This window comes from Bacillus rossius, chromosome 1, assembly GCF_032445375.1.
Source record: "Bacillus rossius redtenbacheri isolate Brsri chromosome 1, Brsri_v3, whole genome shotgun sequence".
Lineage (NCBI taxonomy): Eukaryota > Metazoa > Arthropoda > Insecta > Phasmatodea > Bacillidae > Bacillus > Bacillus rossius.
The window spans coordinates 42,354,256-42,374,315 of NC_086330.1; the positions used below are offsets into that span (position 1 = coordinate 42,354,256).

General features: G+C 35.8%; 1 protein-coding gene across 2 annotated transcripts in view; it reads right to left on the reverse strand.

Annotated features, from left to right (window-relative positions):
• Positions 1-455: 455 nt before the first annotated feature.
• The window catches only part of LOC134535111 (tyrosine-protein phosphatase non-receptor type 9), a 106,772-nt gene continuing 87,167 nt past the window's right edge, over positions 456-20,060 (reverse strand). For both annotated transcript variants that reach the window (XM_063374045.1, XM_063374035.1), the window contains exons 11-13: positions 15,164-15,371; positions 8,775-9,005; positions 456-5,670 (exon numbers count right to left, since the gene is read on the reverse strand). In XM_063374045.1, the coding sequence (XP_063230115.1) occupies positions 8,776-9,005; positions 15,164-15,371 (438 nt within the window). In that variant the 3' untranslated portion in view covers positions 456-5,670; position 8,775. The remainder of the gene's footprint in view (positions 5,671-8,774; positions 9,006-15,163; positions 15,372-20,060) is intronic.

The following is a 20,060-nucleotide window of genomic DNA, read 5'->3' on the forward strand; positions in this document are numbered from 1 at the left end:
TAACCAGACCTCAGCACAGCACCTACTCCAAACACAGGCTGGACCGAAAACTAGCTCGTCACCAACTTTATGACCACCTCAACCCACCACTGACCTGCAAACTCCCGAGTAACACGAATAATGATGTTTCAACCTCATCTATATAAGAACTTGCAAAAAAATATACACTAGCACCAATATACTTTTCATGAATCCTAGCTTCCATCCCGACACTGGTTAATATCAATTGAAATTATGTGATACACATCCAATACTAAATTGTTGATATTCTTTATAACTGAAAAAGTACTAGGTACTTACAGAGACATAAAGATCATTCTGCAGTAATAACACAATTACAGTAAATAATTTACATTGTTAATATTGTAAATCATTGTTTCAAACTAAAGCAGTAGATCAAGGCAAACATTTCAAGTAGTATGTAGTTTAGGTTGTATACAAAAAAAAATCACACATTTAACTACACATCTGATATGAAGATGGTCATTTAATTTCAATACCAGCAGGGGCAGCTTACAAACGTCTCTGCTCCTTCACGCTATCCGTATAACATGTATATAATACAAATGCGATAAAGTTCCAGTAAACCTTAAATAATAGTACTTATTCTATCATGACTACTTTCTGGTTTTACATCTAAACTCAAATTTATTCAGTTTTCTCCTCGCAAATTAAGTTGACTATAATTTACACTGAAATAAATTAAAAGAGGAACATTTCACAAAACAAATTGCCTCACTACATCCTTCAGAAATTAAGTTTATTTATAACAAAAGTGATGTCACAGCCAAGTATGGCCAAGGAATGACTTCTGGTTTACAGATAAATATTTTTGGATGTAAATACAAGCCCTCTGCAATAATATAAGAAAGTGTATTGTTTAAGACTTTTGTTACCAATAAAGCTTCGCAATGCTTTTAATCTTTTGGACATGTTACTCAGAGACTGATTACCAAAAATTTAAACACCATGTTAAACTATATTAACAAATAAAAAACTGCTTTACTATATATAAGTTAAGAAAATTTCAATGAGTATTGAAACCATTCAATTTCACTGCATTGTCTCCTTCTGAGAATTTGAAAAATGGAAAACTTAAAGAATCTTTAGAAATACAATCACACTAACAGTTTATTATAAACTCAAAAATCTATGCAGTGACATTAAAGCTTAGCTCAGCAATTAAATAAAGATGTGTTTTAGTTCTAAGTAAGAGCACAATGTTACACAATGTCAGACTTGACTGAAAAGCCTCTAAACAGATGTACAAAGGGAACTAACATTCTAAATACATTACTCACTGGATTTAAAACAACACAGATGGCACTGTTGTCGCCATAACTCATGAAGGTTATTTGCATGGGGGTGATTGAGACAATCTCAAGAGGGGTTTGAGGAGATGTAGGACAGGAAAACCGGTTGCCTGCTCACCTCATCCATACTTTGTGTCGCATAAAAACATTTTGATTAATTTTGTCTAATAAGGTCCTCAATAAGTAGTGACAAACATCTCAATTGCTTTAGTGGGGTTATGCACAGTAAAAATTGATCAGTTATTAGAATGGTAATAAGAAACTTGTAATGAAAAGGCCATAAAAAAAGTTTGTTAGTAATTAGTAGCCAAATGTTTGCAGGATGGCTGGTATCCTACTGGCTCGCTGTGCGGCGGCATGTTTCACCCGTTGTGTGGGAAAAGAGGGGGAAGTCAGGCACAAGGTACGCAACCCTTCAAGTTGTTTGGCAACAACAGTACATGACACAGCTGAAAAAATGACGAATAACATGTCTGATACTATTCACATAGTAGGCCAGTTTTAAAATATTATTTACAGTTATAAAATATTTTTTTAAGTAGTTATTAGTGTACACAAACTTTGTTAAGTCAAATTAACCACAGGAGTTCTGTGCTTATATTTTATCTGGTAATAAAGAACTACGATATGTTGAGTCACATAAAGATTAACACCCTTAAGTCAAAATAAACACAGATGCTTAAGCAAGGAAGACACATTGGTTAAAACACACTTGTTGACTTTAAATTTCATGATTATCAATAACATAATCAAGCCATGTATACTTCATTAACTATCTTTATGTACCTATATGTATTGTTTAAACACAAACTCCTAGAAATAATTTATTAACATGGTTACAAAACTGAAACTATCATACATTTCATGTTCACTCCATATTCAAACACTTCACTGTATGTACTAAAATAAATTTATTAACAAGGTTTTTAACTATTTAAGTTTAAGATATATAAGTTAGGTATTACAAGATTTTAGGAATCTAAGAAAGTAAATGTTACCATTCTCAATGCTCTTTGAAGAATGAAAAAAAAATCAAATTTTCATTGATGAAATAAATGTCAAAATCAAAGTTTTTCAATTTACTTTTCGACATATGTTACTACACTTAATTAAAAACACAAAAAAAGTTAAAAAAAAATTGTGGTACAGATGTTAGAGGGTGATAGACAAGCACAAATTAGGTACCATACAATACATGCTTGGAACTCAACCAGTGAAGTTCTAGAGGACGTTACATGCTGCAGTATGACTAGAGCCAAGGTTTTATGGTGTTATAAAAAAGCTAATTTTGTTATTAAAAAAAGTGGATTTTGTCTTTATCGTCATTAAAAATTAAAACACATTAAAGTACATTTATAGAGCACAATTACATTGATCAATTGCTTCAACAATAATGTAGTAAGACACTTAAAATATTTACATAAAAAATACTAGATATACTGATGAGTGTAAGCTACAAAAAATAAAAATAAAAAATAAAAAAAACCCACCTGCAAATAAATTATGCAATAATCAAAATATCACTATCCAATGATGTTAAAATCCCAAAATCATTGTACTTACTACATTATACTTGTGATGTTTCTCTGTAGGCTTTAACCATAAATGTATGGCATCAGCTATAGATTGCTTTTAATTACTTTGGAAAAAAAACACCCATAGAAATTACAATTTTTTTTTAATAGTACATAAAATTTTCAGTTTTTAAATAAAAAACAAACAAAAGATTTATGAAATCAACTATATTTTAATAGTTTAATTCAGGTAATTGAAGTGAATTTTTCTGCAATTCAGTGCAATGAGGTGTTCATGACTTCTATTTCAGTACTCTGCAGTGTATTGACTTAATTTCACTATTATTTCGGTTTTATCACTATTTACTATACAATCTTGCCTTTAGCTATGACATAATGAGGAGCAAGCCAGAAAGATACAGAATGACAGGAGACATTCCTTGCACGCCCGTCATTCTACCTGCAATTTGCAAACAAGCCCCTTTCGCAGAGATAATGGTGTAGTCACTGAAAGGTTCTCGCATCTGGCATGTGCCTTGTTGGAAAACATCCTCATACAATCTTAGTGTTTCCCTTGCATTGCCATCCGCATGCCCGCAAGTGTAATGCATCACAGTCTTCTCTTATTCTGTCTCACTGAAGATCCACAGCGCAAATTACGACGGTTGCTGGGAACTGTATGTTTATATAATTTGCTGGAAAGCATCCTTAAAAACTTCACTGGTTGAATTATGAGTGTATGTATGGTGACTTGTGCTTATCTTGGTGAGCTCTATAACCCCTAACATATGGACCACAAATTTTTAAGAAGTCTTTATCCATACATATTCATTTTTACAACTAATTGGTTTATGATGTAACAAAAAACAAATGTTATTTATGTAGTAATTTCTACTGATGTCCAAGCAAAAAAATCTTGAATATCATTACATGGTTGAAAATTATCCAGATACATTCCATAGTTGTCCATAACATTCCTACATATTTGGTACTGTATTGGCAAATATATTATCATCCTTTTCACACAAATTCCATACTGCCTACATTTTTTAAACACAGCAGTTTTATAATACACAACTTCTCTGTCTTGCCAAGACACTTATTTTAAATTGATGAGCATCCACATAATTTCACAAATGGTTATTGATCTGCTTTTGAATTTAAGGTACAAAGTTAAAAATCTTTGGGTGATGGGCTCCTGATATTTTTTTTATATAAGCCTAATTTTATATCTTAACTAGAAATATAAAGAGTACAAAACATAATTATTTCTTCTCTTCAACTGCAACAATTTATAAATGAATCATTAGAAAAACCAGTGGTCTGATTTTACAACAAAATTCCTTGGGATTACACAAAAAATTAACATTGTATTAAGTTATAAGATGTAAGCTTTGAATATCTAGATGTGTTTATGAAAAGTAACCTGATTAGTTACTATATTGCATTATATTTTATCATACTACACAGTTAATTGAAAAATACATAATAACGGAAATTTTCAATAAATTGTGGTTGGAAGATAACATTACAATAGCTTTAGTACATCACACATTTCATTTTTAATTTTTTTTTTTTTCAAGTAAACACATGCAATATAATTTTTAAGGTTGGGTCGAGTTCATTCGTAATTTTGGCATATACACTCAGAAACAATAACCTTTTCATACAGTTTATTTAACAACTATAATGTTTGCTTTGCAATGCACAGTTTGGATTTTATTTTAAAGTTATACTGTGACAAATGGCTATATCGCACTAATGATATTAACATGTAAAACCCTCTCCCAGACATGGCTGGCTCTCCAGCTATGCAGTGCCACCAGGAATTCACAACTGCTATTACATATAGCCATCTGTATACAGGAAGAGGCTGCATCATCCACACAAGCTTTATTAAATAACATGAAGTGATTAACTTTCTTACTAGAGACACTTTTGTGGGAAACTATTTTATCCAACCCATTAGCCTACCATCATGCGATCATTTCAAGATTTACTGCATAACAGATAGGACCTAACCACCTTTCATTTATCTAGACAACGAAAGTTTACGGCTGCTAGGTATTAAGTTACATTTCCAATAATAAGGTAGATAAACCACGTTTTTATCAATTTGTGTAACAAATACTTTTAGCTCATAAAAAACAAACCATATCTAAAAAATGTGTCCCATCTTTGGCCAAAAATAATTCTGGCCTGCATTACCAATAAATTTTGTCACATGAAATTTTTATATACTATGTTATTCCCAAGGGGGGGGGGGGGGGGGGAAACATTTAAATTGCTGTAGTAATCAGACCACTTGCTCAACAATGATTCACTACCTACTACAAAAAAAAAATTACAAAAACTAAGAAGCACCATTTCTCACACTTAATCATTTCTGAATAGACACAACTTTAATAGTACAAGACATAGCATTGGAGGCATAATTTTCGAATTGCACATACAAATACAGTTTAAGAACACAATAAAAATGCTTGGTGGGTGACATGTGAATTTTACTTGCACACCTCTCACTGACAAGTTACAAAACATCAAGATCCTCCACTCTTATGAGTAGAAACATAACAGAGTTCTGACGAGCATTTTCAATGCAAACTGCAACGACTGCTGTACAGTATCTCAAACAATTATAACAGTATATAAAAAATCACATTCAAGTCACTTACATAAGGTAATACTATTATGTGATTGAGTTTCCACTTCACACAACTTTTGTTCGACCCACTTGTACTGGCATTATGTTGTAAATCACCAATCACAAATCAGATTGAAGCGTTCTTTAATCCAATAAAGTGCACTCAAAATTCAATTAGGAAACTATCTTGAGGAAAGCTCTGAAACATAACATAAGAAAATATTTTATTAAAAAATTAAAAGCACACGATACAAACAGGTGCCATAAGAAAAATAAGTAATACAACCTACTTTGACAAATTAACTATGAAAAATTTAATCATGAATGATTTTATCAGTAATATTTAAGATAGGTATAATTAGGAACAGATGTGGGAGGGTGCAAAATAAGTTGACAGATTTTTTCTAAAAAAAGGGGATCGTAAAAGACGAATAAAAAAATAACTACCGTATTGTCTCGAATAAAAGGGAGACATTGTTCCTTAAATTTATACATAATGCAGGCATTTCAGAAATTGCAAGAAAACAAAAAATAATATATATGCTATACTATAAAATTATGTCTATTTTAGTATTTTAACATGCATTTTGTAAATTTTCTTAAATTTTACAATGATGCAAAATTATTTTTTTACGTAACACAATTTTAACGTACAAATTTATGTTTGTTCGCACTGTTTATTGCTAGCAGAGTAGAAAGTTCAACTTGCAATAAAGGCGATAATGATGAGAGACTGTGATTGTTAAGTTGTAACCATTAATTTTCAAGTTTTAAATGTTATTTAAAGAAATATTTTAGTAATATTGCTGTGTAACACTAACTTGTAAAAAAATTTGTGAATAAACAATGTTTGAAGATGTGTATATAACCAGCAGATTTCTAAGAAATACACTAGATTATTTGTAAGCAAGTAATTTTTTTAAAAATATTTTGCAATATACTAAATTATTTCCCCAAAAGTTAAACTGTAAAGCAAAATGTTGACTGATGTCCATGCCAACTTATATTCATGGCAATACGGAATACATTATCTACTAATATTTTGATTTTACTTATTACCAATAATCAAATTTGGTTTGATAAAAATTTAACTAAAAATTTTACATCTATTGTAATTTAGGCATGGTACGTTTATTGCTGTTGGGAAGGGAAAGGGCTCTAAACACAATTTATACCTCGGGTGCAGGTAAGCCTAGGTCTGTCTCTGGGTATAGTGTTTCAGTAAAATTTAAGATACAGAAGGCACACTTAAAACTGAACGAAAACTACATTAGGGCCCAAAATTAGTTTTATGAAGTATATATTTTTACAGTTCCACAAACTGAAGTAAAACTACACACAAAAAATGTTTATAATGATAAGCTTCTTATATCTCTTTTTTACATATGTGTAAGAAGTTGACAATTTTAATGTCTAGATGAAATAATATTGGTTGCAAAAAAAAACTTGCAAAAAAACTTTAGCAATAATTTGGGTAATAATAATTTATACATTGTGAAAAAATTACAAGGTCTTCACATTTAGTCACTAAGCAATTTAAAATGTAGAACTATGCAGTGCGATTGTACAGCAGACAGTTCCCAAATAAAGGTCAAATTCTTGCTCTCTTCTATACCCTCAGCCAATCATCTCAGTACCACACAGCCATCAAGCAGACAACAAAGCAGCCCAAACACTTCAGCGACTTTGTACCGCAACCCTGTCCTGCCTTCTGGAGATAGGCATGACCACAGTTTGAACCCAGACGAGGGTAGTCACCTTGACTCACAAAGACCACCATACCGGTAGCATACTCACTAGACAGGGCTATGCCGATGCCAATACCACAGTAGCTGGGTAATAAATTCAGATACTTCACACATATTACACATTATGAATGAATTAATTAATTACAAAAAAAACTAACATTAATACTAATATATTTGTTTCCAAAATTATTTCTTAGCAAATATTGTAAAATTAATAGTTATATGTACTTAACTGGTGGTATTATCAACATTTTTTGATGCTGTAGAAAGTGTGCTTAGAACAAAGTTTCCATTACTTGTCAGTTTAATATTATTACATTTTGAAAATTGAATTATTTATTTACACATACAGTAAGTCCTCCATTAAAAGACAGGTTATGATCCCAGAAAATGTCTGTTAAGCAAACGTTGATTAATTAAATAGGTTTCTTAATAAGAAACAATGTTAATGTCCCGGGTTATGTTCCTAGACCTTACAAAAATGCCGGCTTTTATTATTTGACTATCTATCAATACATAATAAAATTCTGCTCTTTTGTCAAATGATTTTATCTACAATTCTATCTACTGAAACACATTTTTCTCTTTACAAAATATTCCTAAAGCTTATTGTGAGAAGTAACAGAAAAAAAATATTGAGCGTGCATTACTACAACTTATGCCTTACTTGGTGTTGAAAAATTATACGTTTTCGCAATAATGATACACAAAATATTCCAGTGTTTGATAAAACACGATTTATACTTACTAAAAGCTAGGTGTGATTCTTTGTTTTTGCTTTTATTTTGGTCACAATTAAATATTGTATTTGCCATAGTATGGCATAGTTTAGTCTGGGATACATCTTGTTCCTCAAATCAATTTTATTTAAAGAATGGTTTTATTGAAATTAAATGAAAAAAACATATAAAAATTGATTTTGTACACTAGTTTTGCTAAATCTTAATCATCATTCAGTGCATATGCTAAGTTTTCTGCAACAACAATACTTTGACTATGCCCTTCTGTGGTATCACTTTGATGAGAGAACTTGTGGGTAGCAAAAATAAATCTAATTTTAGTAGTAAAATCACTTACTTTCTTGCAACAGGCTACTGAAAATGGACTTCATGTGGATGCTTGCTTAAAATTAGACACAACTCTGTATGCTTCTTTTGTCATGAGTCACATTGTATATGCCCCTTCAAAGAAAAGGATTATTCAACGATATACTGTATGTAATAAATTAATGTTTCAATAACATTTAAAGTTTCTGTAAGAAATCACTAAACGATCATAATAAATATTTAAACAGCATGAGTTTATATGCTTTATTAAGTCTGTGCACATAAACTAACTTTGCAGATTATTTATTAATTGTTCTTTGGCATCCCAATTAAAAATATACTGAGACTTGATAATCCAGCAAAACAATGGTCCCGAACACACTGATTACAGAACTTTTTACACTATTATGTTAAATAATGTTTTATTCATAAATAAAAAGTTTTTTTTTGTATTGAACAGAATTAAAATAATGACCGTGAAAGAGTAATGCAAACATTGCAAACCTTACCTCAATCAGACTCATCACTGAGTGAATTGTCGAAACCAGCCAGGTCAGGCTCAGTTATGAGTCCTTTGGAGAGTGCGTACTCAATGAGCGCCAAATGGCAGAAGACATACTGGTCGGGCATCTGTATGGAGTATGCTCTCTGAGCTCTGATTCTTTCGACGGTGCTGCGCACGTCTACCGTACCCACGTCCTCGAGACGGCTGATGCAGATATCCAAGGTACAAAACGTGCCTGTAAACAGAAGGAATATCCCAGTAACACACGTCTACCGTACCCACGTCCTCGAGACGGCTGATGCAGATGTCCAAGGTACAAAACGTGCCTGTAAACAGAAGCAATACCCCAGTAACACACATCTACCGTACCTCTGTCCTCAAGACGGCTGATGCAGTAGTCCAAGGTACAAAACGTGCCTGTAAACAGAAGCAATACCCCATTAACATACGTCTACCGTACCCACGTCCTTGAGACGGCTTATGCAGATGTCCAAGGTACAAAATGTGCCTGTAAACAGAAGCAATACACCAGTAACACACGTCTACCGTACCCACGTCCTCAAGACGGCTGATGCAGATGTCCAAGGTAGAAAACATGCCTGTAAACAAAAGAAATACACCACTAACACATACTGCTGGTTAAGAGAGTTGTGGCTCTACTATTTGATATCTATTAAAAATGATGTCATTTGTAAATTACGAACAGCAGCTGAGAAAGGAGTCATAGCCAACATGAACATAAAGAAATATCTCCATTTAAACTAAGGAATTCTCTGAACTAGTTTACATAAGCAAAACCACACAAAAAATTTCTTCAAACTATTTTTCTTAGTAAAATTAACACTATATATAACATTTTACATTGTATATAATTTGACTTAAAAGATATAAAATGTTATAATCTCTAGTACAATTTCACATTTTTATAATTTTTTTTTTAAATAATAAAATATTTTTAAGTTTCATAGACACATGGAATGTTAGGATGCTTTTTCTGCACATTTTAAAAACTAAATTTTGGCCTATGTAGTGCAGCCCATGACTTTGAATGCCAACATCTAACAATAAAATTACACAGAAGAACGGGCAAGCTCAAGATAATGTAGGTAAGATGAACAATCTGGCAGATAAGAATCGCAGTAACTTTTACAACTTCACCAAACCAACAAACAAGCAATAACATTTACTCTGCCATGTGAAACATTTAATCTCAACTTTAATGGCTCCCACTAGAGAAAGCACACACAAAAAAAGTGGTGAGTCAAATACCATTCACCTCAAATCTGAACCTTGAATACAAATTAAAATTTTTAAATTTGGGACTAAAATTATGCATATACAAAACTATATACAAAATGATGTATGCACAAACACTAAAATTAATTTATAAAGAATGTTTACACGACAAGGATTTAAATATTCCATCAATAGTCAGAAATGTTACCTGCAGTGCACAAAAAAATTATGTAGCTGGTAGCACTTCATTAATCTGTATTGTGCACATACAATTAAATGTGGCTACCATACTTATAAATTTGTTTTTCGCAAACCAAGTTTCCTCAACCGATAATGAAATTTTTTAGAATAACATTTTATATCATGAGAAACGGTAGTTCAACATGCGAGATATAGACAAAGTCAACTGACTGGAGAAGTGTTAAGGGTCCCACCTACCTGGGAACATATATGATGTGCACAGCTTCAGAAAAAACAAACAATTTAAAAACTTCTCAAGATCCTGGTGTCTGTTTACGAAAAGCATTAAGGATTTGCTGAGGGCAGATGAGTAGTTGTGTTTCCATATTTCAACTGTATATATTACGAGAGAAAAAAGCTGAGAAACAATTGTTTCCAGAATAATTTTTTAGACATGAAAGGCATGGTACATATTCTTGAAAGCACTCAAGGGACTTCCATTACACCTTTATCTTCATTTCTCCATCATCTAATGTCATGGTTTCTGATCAATTTACTTGTAGTTGTCCTATGCACGACGAAAAGACTGCACACCAGTTCAGAGCCTTGCACTTGGAGACGGTATCTTGCTAGAAGCACCAGCGAGCGTCGCACTTATCTCTTATCATCCTGCCTCACTAAAACATAAACACCCCTGACTAGGCAGGCCCCTAAGTCAAGGCTCTATCAATCCCGAGCGCCAGGTCGCCATGATGCCTTCTTGCTGGTGACTAACCTTTGTTAAGATAACAAGATATAACTACACAGTAGTTTTGAAAACAGCACCGAATTTTGTTGTTAAGAAAATAATATTTTATAGAAATGACTAGGTCCAAGAAAAAAGGATGGTATTTTAATTGCATTAAGTAAAATCTAATTACTGATATTGTACCAAGTTGCTGTATACACTTTTCTTTATAAGTTATTTTATTGAAAAAAAATTGCCATGAACAATTTTTAGTAATAATACTATACAAATAAATTATAAAGGATAAGAAATAAAAAAAAAATTAACATTTTTAAAACTGATAATTCTTCATTTTTATCAGGTTTTCTGACAGGAGATGGTCTCACAATAACAAATATTCTCCACTTTTGCACGGCGAAGGGCCCTAACTCTGTCAGGCACAGAATAAATTAGGTACATTTTGAATGTACTCCACCAGCACAGTATCCTATTCTTCACAAAAATAAATTTGAAGCTGATTTAAGTTACTAGGAGTATGATGATGCCTAGCAAGTTTCCCTAAATTATTCCACAAATGCTCTATAGGATTCATAACGCTGAGCAGTCAGATCCACATTATCAATAAAATCAGTTCAGTACACGGATAGAAATTTATTCCTCCCCAAACCATAACTGATTGCCTTCGGAAAGGCTGTGACGCGGGAAGAGTACATTCAGCGAATGACTCCCCTGGTCGTCTCCACACACTGTCTCGACCATCTGAATGGAGAAGTGAGACTCGTCTGTGAATGAAACTGCTCCCCATTGCTCCACAATCCAATGGAAATGCTGGTCAGTGAATAATCATCTTTCTCCACAAGTTGGGGCCCTTCTACATGGCGCCTCACCCAAGTCCAAGCTCCCTCAGTCTCTGCGGTGCAGTGTCTGAACTAATATGTGTATTTAGCGCCATTTGAAATCTGTCCTGAACCTCAAGACGCAGTTAAATGGTGATTTATCAATACTTTATCGTAAGATTGAGTAGTGGCACTCAGTCGACCACTGCCAGCTCTTCTCTTGTAGCTGCCTGTCTCCTGGAAACGCTGGAGTATATCATAAATGATGGACTTGGCTACTCCCAGTACTGCTGCAATATAGGACGCTTCCATCTTCTCTTTCCAAAGGCATCAAGCTCAGGCTACGTCTTCATTCCAAAGAACCATTATCCTTGACCAGAATAGAAAAATGTTTATTAATATGAGAAAACACGTCGTGATTAGGGTTTTCAGAGGGTCTTTACGGTGATGAGAGATAGTGGGCGCCACCATGTGCAAGGCCACGTGGACCCAGCTGAGGCCCGCCTCAGGGCATGACGTCGCCCGTGTGAGGCAAGATTCAACCCTCAGTTGCTACACGTAATTCGCTCAGACCTGGCCTGCTCTCAGCATCGGGCACGCTTGTACTATATTAATGAATCGTGGGCTCTCAAGGCGTACCACATGCCTGCTCACAGTGGATAGGTCACCATGTGGTTGGTAAAAGAAAAGAAGTAAGGTACCGTATAAACCCACGTACCACCCGCACCTAGTTTAAAAAAATCAGGTTCGAAAAAGTAGGGTGCAGGTGTTACACGGGTCTTGGGCCATTTTAGCGCGGTGACGAAATAACGCCGGAACGACTGGAGGTTGCTGTGATAGACAAGGAAGTAGGGGAAAAGGAGGGGAAGGAAGCGGCAGACAATCAAGGTCACATTCCTCACAGCATTGTCACGCTGCAGCTTCGCTGGTTACAAACGCACGCTCCCACGCACTGTCCTATCCTCATTTGCAAAGTACCCAGTGGTTTTACACGTGTGTTGGCTGCAACTATTGTAATGAATCGTAAAAAGTTGTGTTCTTTCACAGCTGCGGAAAAATTAAAAATAATCAGTGAAGCGGAAGAAATCGGTAACCGTGCTGCTGGGCGAAAATATGTCGACGAATCATGTGTGAGGGATTGGAGGAAAAGTAAAGACAAACTGTTTTCGGCCAGTGGCGATAGACGTGCGTTCCGTGGTGCGGTAGCAAAGTTTCCGGAGATAGAGGAAAAACTCTACGACTACATACAGGACAAACGGCAATTCGGGTACACTGTAAGCACGGAAATGTGTTCGCTAAAGGCGCTGCAAATTGCTCGTGAACTTAGCGTGGGTGAAGGCTTTAAAGCAAGTAGGAACTGGATGTGCAGGTTCATGGTAAGAAAGGGTTTGTCCATGAGGCGGCGTACTACAATCTGCCAGCGTTTACCGACAAGCTACGATGAGAAATTAATAGCATTTCAGAGGCATGAGTTAAAGCTGCGGAAGCTGTAGAAGATGCCACATTTAGGCACAAGGTTTTTTATTATGCATGTAATAAAAATAGTTTTTATTATGCGTGGCTAGGACTCGCGTGCTTTATCGTTTATTTGTTTGAACGAGGTCGCTGCCCAGCGCACGATAATGGACGCGGAAGATTGTAACTGTAAACAGCTGGGAGCTGGGCAAGGTCACGCGCACATACGGCGTGTTGTTCTCGATCGCGCGCGGCGATGCCACGTTCTACTCGCGCGATGTTGCCACATTGCAGTTGCCTGCCTTCTGTACACTTTTAACGCAAATGCAGAGGCTGTAATAAGTAGCATAGTACTTTTTTGGTAATTCTTTACGATTTGTTACTGTTTGAAAGGAAAAGAAATCACGACTAAATTATTTTTTTTCCATGCAGATTTACAATAAAAACATTTTTTCCCACCATGGCATTCTAAAAATAAGGGTGCGGGTCTTACCCGGAGGCGGGTGGAACGTGGGTTTATACGGTAGTTTCATACTTAAGGTATTTAATGTATACACGTGCTCCCATACACAACTTCGAGAGGATACACTTCAAAGGCCCATGGCACTGAATTGATTTAGGGTAGTGAGGCCCACGCACGTGGTCGCTCAAAGCAATTACGTAGTATGTGTTTAAAAAGAGTCTCGTTAAGAGCTGAGAAAGATTTAATAAAACAGTCCCTCGACCGAGGCAAGCCCCGGGGATAACGCGAAAGTGATTTGTAATTGATTAAAGATAAAGCAGAACTATGGATCAGAGTACAAAGGGTGAGGCCCCCGGGGTGCGGGAGGCTATGTCAACTCGGTCATTGACGGCGGAGAACTGGCCAAGCACTAGGCTCTCCCAGAACATCATGGTGCCTTCCCGCTAGGCCAGATTACTGTTATGCTCTTATGATTAAGTGCCTTGAAATCTTATGTAGGACAAATACAAAAACCTTTTTATAATTATGGCACGCTCTCCCACGGCTCTGCTACTACTAAACAAACAGTTATTAATATATTAGATTAAAATAAAGGCCGACTTCGGCTCACGTTCGGATCCGCCCAGCAACGTCTTTATATTAACAAATAAAAATATATATTGAACAAAAAAAACCTTCCCCCGTCAGTGACGAGATAAATTCACGGGGGGGAGGGGGGGAGGGATATTAACAATGTATTCATTAAGTAACACACGAGACATATTTTACATCGAGAGACAATCTGAATGATTGGTGAATACGTTAAAACTTTAAGGGGACGTCGCACTGTTGCTACAGCGTCCTTTTGTGGTAGTTTTTGGTGCGCTATTCAAACACACGACTACATAGTTTCGTGACGGTAGGAATGCCAGTGAGGGAAGTGGGACGGTGGCGAGCGGAAAGGAGGTGGAGACTGACCAGGCTCCTGGGTCGCAGACCCGGTTGACGTCAACGTGATTAAAAAATTAAAGATCTTAAGAGGTACAAAAACCTACTTACAGTTGAGAAAGGGAAACAATTTCTTAAATTGCAAATTAAAAAATTTAAATGATATTCTCAGCCCCGAGTTGAGACAGGTAAAAGAGCCTCAAGACAAATGAGCAATACCCCAAGCCTTATTTCCTGCCCTATTAAATTTTAAGGGATTACTTCAATGGCTATAGTCCATACCTACTCTGTACTAACCAGATTAACCACAAAAAAATTACTCATTATCAGTCCTTAAAATGCAAAATATTAAGTGTATTTTTTTTTGCTACCGGGTGTTTAGAAATTAAATGTTTAAATAAAATCTAAAAGGAAATCTGTTTTTTTTTTTTTTTTTTTTTGCTGGCTTCTAGATTTTGAGCCTAGCTCCTAAACTTTATGAGGTTTTGTAGATGCCTGCCTTTAGTGTTTGAATTATATAATATTTCTTTTTTCGTTCTTCTCCCTTGAGAATGATAAGAGGCACGCACCAGTCCTGCCGATGCCGGCGCTGCAGTGGACCACGATGGGCGGGCCTCGCGGGTGGCCGGCCCACGTGTCGCCCAGCTTCGCCACCAGAGAGCTCTGCTGCTGCCGCACTCGCTCCAGGAAGTCCAGCATGGCCAGGGCTGAGTGGGGCACCCCGTAGTCAGGCCACGACGTGAACTGGAAGTGGCTCACTTCTCGACTTTCCTGCGTCTGGAACAACACGTCACAGTTGCTTTGCGTCTCTTTGACGTGTTGTTAGGAACAGTGACACTCAACTACTCAACTCAGCTACAGTGTGCATCAAGGAACCGTACAGCATCTGCCTGGAGTGATTCTGGAGAACCATGGAACCCAGACATGAGTAGGGCTCAACCAGGGTTCAAACACAATACACAAAACAATTTTAAGGATTGTCTACCTGGGCTGCCCAACTGTGAAGAGATTTCATTTAAAAACAGTTGTAAAATATATAAAGGTATACAATAACTAGCATCTTGCAAAAAACAAAACAAAAAAAAAAACAAAAAAAAAAACTGCTAATTTACACTTTAAATGCATGGCCATGTATTTTTTAATGTCCAACATACATGCTATTTTAACTAATTGTCTAAACAAATGCTTTTTTTCTCAACAAATTTTGTTTACAATGACATTATTGTGTAAAATATCCTTATAATATGCTATGTAAGTGCTACAAATTTTTTTACAGTTTTCAAAATTGTTGTCAAAATAAGTATTGTTTCACACTTAGGCACAAACAACTCTGTCTTGTAGACTTTCAGTGACCCAACTTTGAAGTTTCCCTGGAACACATGCAGATGTTTGCCACGTAAGACATACCAGTACTTCAGTTGTAATATTGAAAGATCCTGCCATCCCCAGAGTTTTTGAAGAATTAATATGATGTTTATTCATTCAGAGGAATCAGCTGATTAAATAGTTTAAAGTTATAGTGAACCAGTTTTTATATGTGTATTTTATCATTATTAATATTTGTGTAAATTATTTTTTGTATTAAGACGTTTTAATTAGAAAAGCAATTTAACTCATTTTTCTTACTAAGTTATTACTGTGGCCGGAAGTTATCTTGGCGTCTCTCAGCGCGGGACGGGAGAAAGAAGAGGGGGTAAGCAGGCGACACGTAGCCGAGAGCCGTGTAGTGGCTGTTAGGAAAATATAGCCCTTCAGTGTATACCCGAAAATGGAAGGCGAAGGTGGCAGGCAGCACGCAGAGGCGCCGTAAAGTGATAAATAGCGGAGAGCGGGAAATAATAAAAACCATTTATTCTATGGTATAAGTTGCTATTACTCCAAAAAAGCGCAAAAGTGGCTTAAATGGAAAGTTTAACATTGTAAGTTATATGTTCTGCATTGTTTGTACACTATGAATGCTGGCAATCGAATAGTAATAATAGTAATTAATTTTAACTTAATTTTGTTTTTCGTCACCTAATACAATCAATTATCATGGAAAGAGAACTTAACACTTACATTAAACAAATCATATAATATATATGAGGTTTTAAAGGTTATAATATGCATTCTAAAGTGGAAGTACAATGCAAATTGTATTTATATTTATAATAAATAATCGATTAAAGGTGCATTAAAATATAAAGCCACACATACACAAGCATTTTTTAAATGCCATTAACGTTGGTAGTCAGGTGTTTCCTAAACGACTGACATGAAGTTAAAGCAGCAAATATAACGTAACAAGCTCCATGTTTAGTTAAATGTAAATCCAGCGCTAAATGGCACGTTTTAGGTATGGAAACCGGAGAACGATAAGGGCTAGACTGGCTCCTGCGTCATCAACTGTGAGATAGCTTTCGCGCGGAGAGCTACAATTGTGTAATGTTTTGGTCGTTTGCTTTTTCTTGTAAGACTTTTTTAAAAATAACTTTGAGAACACAATGAATTGAGAAGCATAGTTTTAAATTTAGTTTACATACTAAGTGACCTAGTTTTCCAAAATAAATCGTGTCTGGTTTTCGCTAGTTACTGAGTTAACAACATTTCAATTAATTTTGGTTAGCATAATAATTAGCAGACACCATAAGTACATTTGATGTGACAAAGTAAAACGTTGCAGGTTTAGATAATAGTTTGTTACTTTTCCTGACAGATAAGTACAAATATTTGAGCACAACCACTGCAATTTACACAATGTTACACTTACGTAGTACAAGTACAATTCATAGGATTTCTCACTTTTGGTTTGGTAACCCAGCACTCTTAGCCAAAAGGCCTTACCGCCCTGGGGTCCCCACGGGCGTGGATACAGACTTACGTAGTGTAGGAACTCACGCGCCGAATGTTTTCTGTGTTGCTAGTACAAACCTGGCCGCTGACCTTGACAATAGGGTATCGCTTTCTCTTCGCCCTCCCTTCCGCCCAAGACAGGACTAGGGAGCTCAGACGCCAAGATAACCGCCAGGCACAGTATGTATGTAAATGCATTTTTTTAGTGCGTAACTTACTTTAAATTTTTTTTTAATGCCTATATTTTACGTTTGGAATTATTTAGAAACTTTCATAATGATTCTAGAACATTTGGTATAGTTTGAGTGAAAGAAAGTATGCCTTGGTGAAAGACAAGTGATCTAGCTAACCACTTGACCACATTTGCTAGATCAGTGATTAGCATTAATATTTTAGTATGGTTTAAGAAAAATGAAAATGATTAACACAGGTGCTTTCTCAATTGTTCTCAGTACAAACAATGTTGTGCATATTATTTTAAGTACTAAAGTTATAGACTGAGTTGTAGAACACATTTTTATTATTCTGATATTTATTTAAAGTGGAAATCATGTTGAAAAATGTGAATTGCTGAAAAAAAAAAATTGCATGCTAGATGAGTGTGTTATGAAAACAGGCAAAGATGCATACTGTACATAAAAGAGTACACATAACATCACCCTCAGTATTCCTGTGCTCGAAACCTCCAGCCAGGTTGTCACCTCAAGGTGACGAGGCCCTGCCGAAGCTCAGAGATAAAAGCTCGATGTTCAAAACTGTTTCAACAATCCAGCATTCTGTATGAAAATTATACACTCGACCATAAAAGTTAAGATTAGAGCAGGGTCTGGTTGACTGACCAGCTCAGAGGCTCATGGTAACACAAGCTCCAAGATTGCAGGGGGCTCCTAACCACTTGGGTACCAAATCACTAATAAATTTTAATCATGCTGAACTGTTCCCAGGGGTAGGATCAATCATGCAATACAGAAACACACTATAAAGATTACATCACTACGTAAAACACCACTAGTACTCTACTTTAATCAGTGTATGTAACTATATTTCATACATCCCATTTTTATTTAATTTTAGCTCATTCTATTAATTACATTTTTCATTGCCTATGAATAATGCAAAGAAATATGTAACTTTCAACAAAAACAAACTAGGCAATGATTTTTTTCCTAAAAAAAATATGGAAACAATACTCATATATACGTAGTCACTTACATGGCAATCCGTGGAAAGCTGGAAAAAAAAAGAGCTTTATTTACTAATGTGTACGCACTTAATATTTCAGAAACACATCATTACGTTAAAGCTGTATATTGTAAAATAAAGTTGCACACAATCCAACAGAGTGTATGTACGATATTGTTGCGTTCCTGAATTTTTTGCCGTAGCCATCTTTAAATTTCTGTTTCTTTCTAAGCAGGCTGAGTGGGTTGCCACAGTTGCAAAGTGGCGCAACTCGGTGACGGGAGCATGTGGCAGGCTGGGGCGGTGGTTGTGCTGGCAGCGCACATACCGGTGTGTGGCGTGAGCCCGGTCGCTGACTCGTGATGACGTTTCTGGGTTGCTCTGTGGCATAACTTAGGGCAATGTCCCTCGCGGTGCGAGCGACGTGGGGTCCTCTCAGCTAGCTTGTAACCCGATTGCAAAATTTGGGGTTGTCTGGGCTGAAACCTTCTGGAAAGTAGGAGGAGTGGACGAGTGTTTTTAAGGAGGAGTTAAGAGTGAGCTCGGGGCTTACTGGACAGGCTCCTGCCCGTCCTGGTAACGAGTCCGTTAGTGCTATCAATTCAGGGATGCAACTTGCAGGCTCAATCCTAGGGGAGGAGGTGAGTTCGCGTTTCATGATGTAAAATTTTAGACTGACTGCCCAAGTTCTGGTACTCCCTTAATCACAACTGGTCCCGTTACTGATAACGTAATGAATGTTGATACCTTAAGTAATTATTTCTGAAACTGAAACATATAAGACTGTTATATTTTATAAAGCATTATTTCTGTTATAAATGTTTGTTTTTAAGAATTAAGTTTTAAAATATTTAGATTAATTCTCTTATTTAAACCTTTACGAATAATAGTCACACTTCTAGAACTCGCAGTAAGGGGAGAAAACTATGAAATTCTCTCCAAAATAATAGCAGTAATGTCATGAATCCTCTCGCAGCTCTACCTTATTGCAGGCCTAGAGCCTGGACGATGCGGACTGCCTGTAAACGTGGCCAGGTAGCCATGACCTTGCCATCAACTGGGACCTTTTGTGTACAGAAAATTAGTTGTAAGAAATAATTTAGTGTTAATTTTGTAAGTTTAACTTTGTTTCAGGACAAGAGGAAAGTATGAATGTAAGTGAATAGTTTTAATAGAGTTATTAGGTGTACTGTAATTTTAGGCTAAGAACCGGTGTATATTGTGTTTGTTTATATCTGTTCAAAATATTATCATTTAAAGGTGGAAAACCTTAGCTAAAGTAACGAAGAATAAGTGAGAAATTATTATTGAAGTTAAAGAAGTGAAATGGGCTCTTGTCAAGGTCAGGGACCCTGGAATTAAGAATAAATGTTATACAGACCCAGTTAAGATGAGGGGCTGTAATTCTGATGTGGGGTAAGAGACCATTACATGAAGTTGTCAGGGCAGATA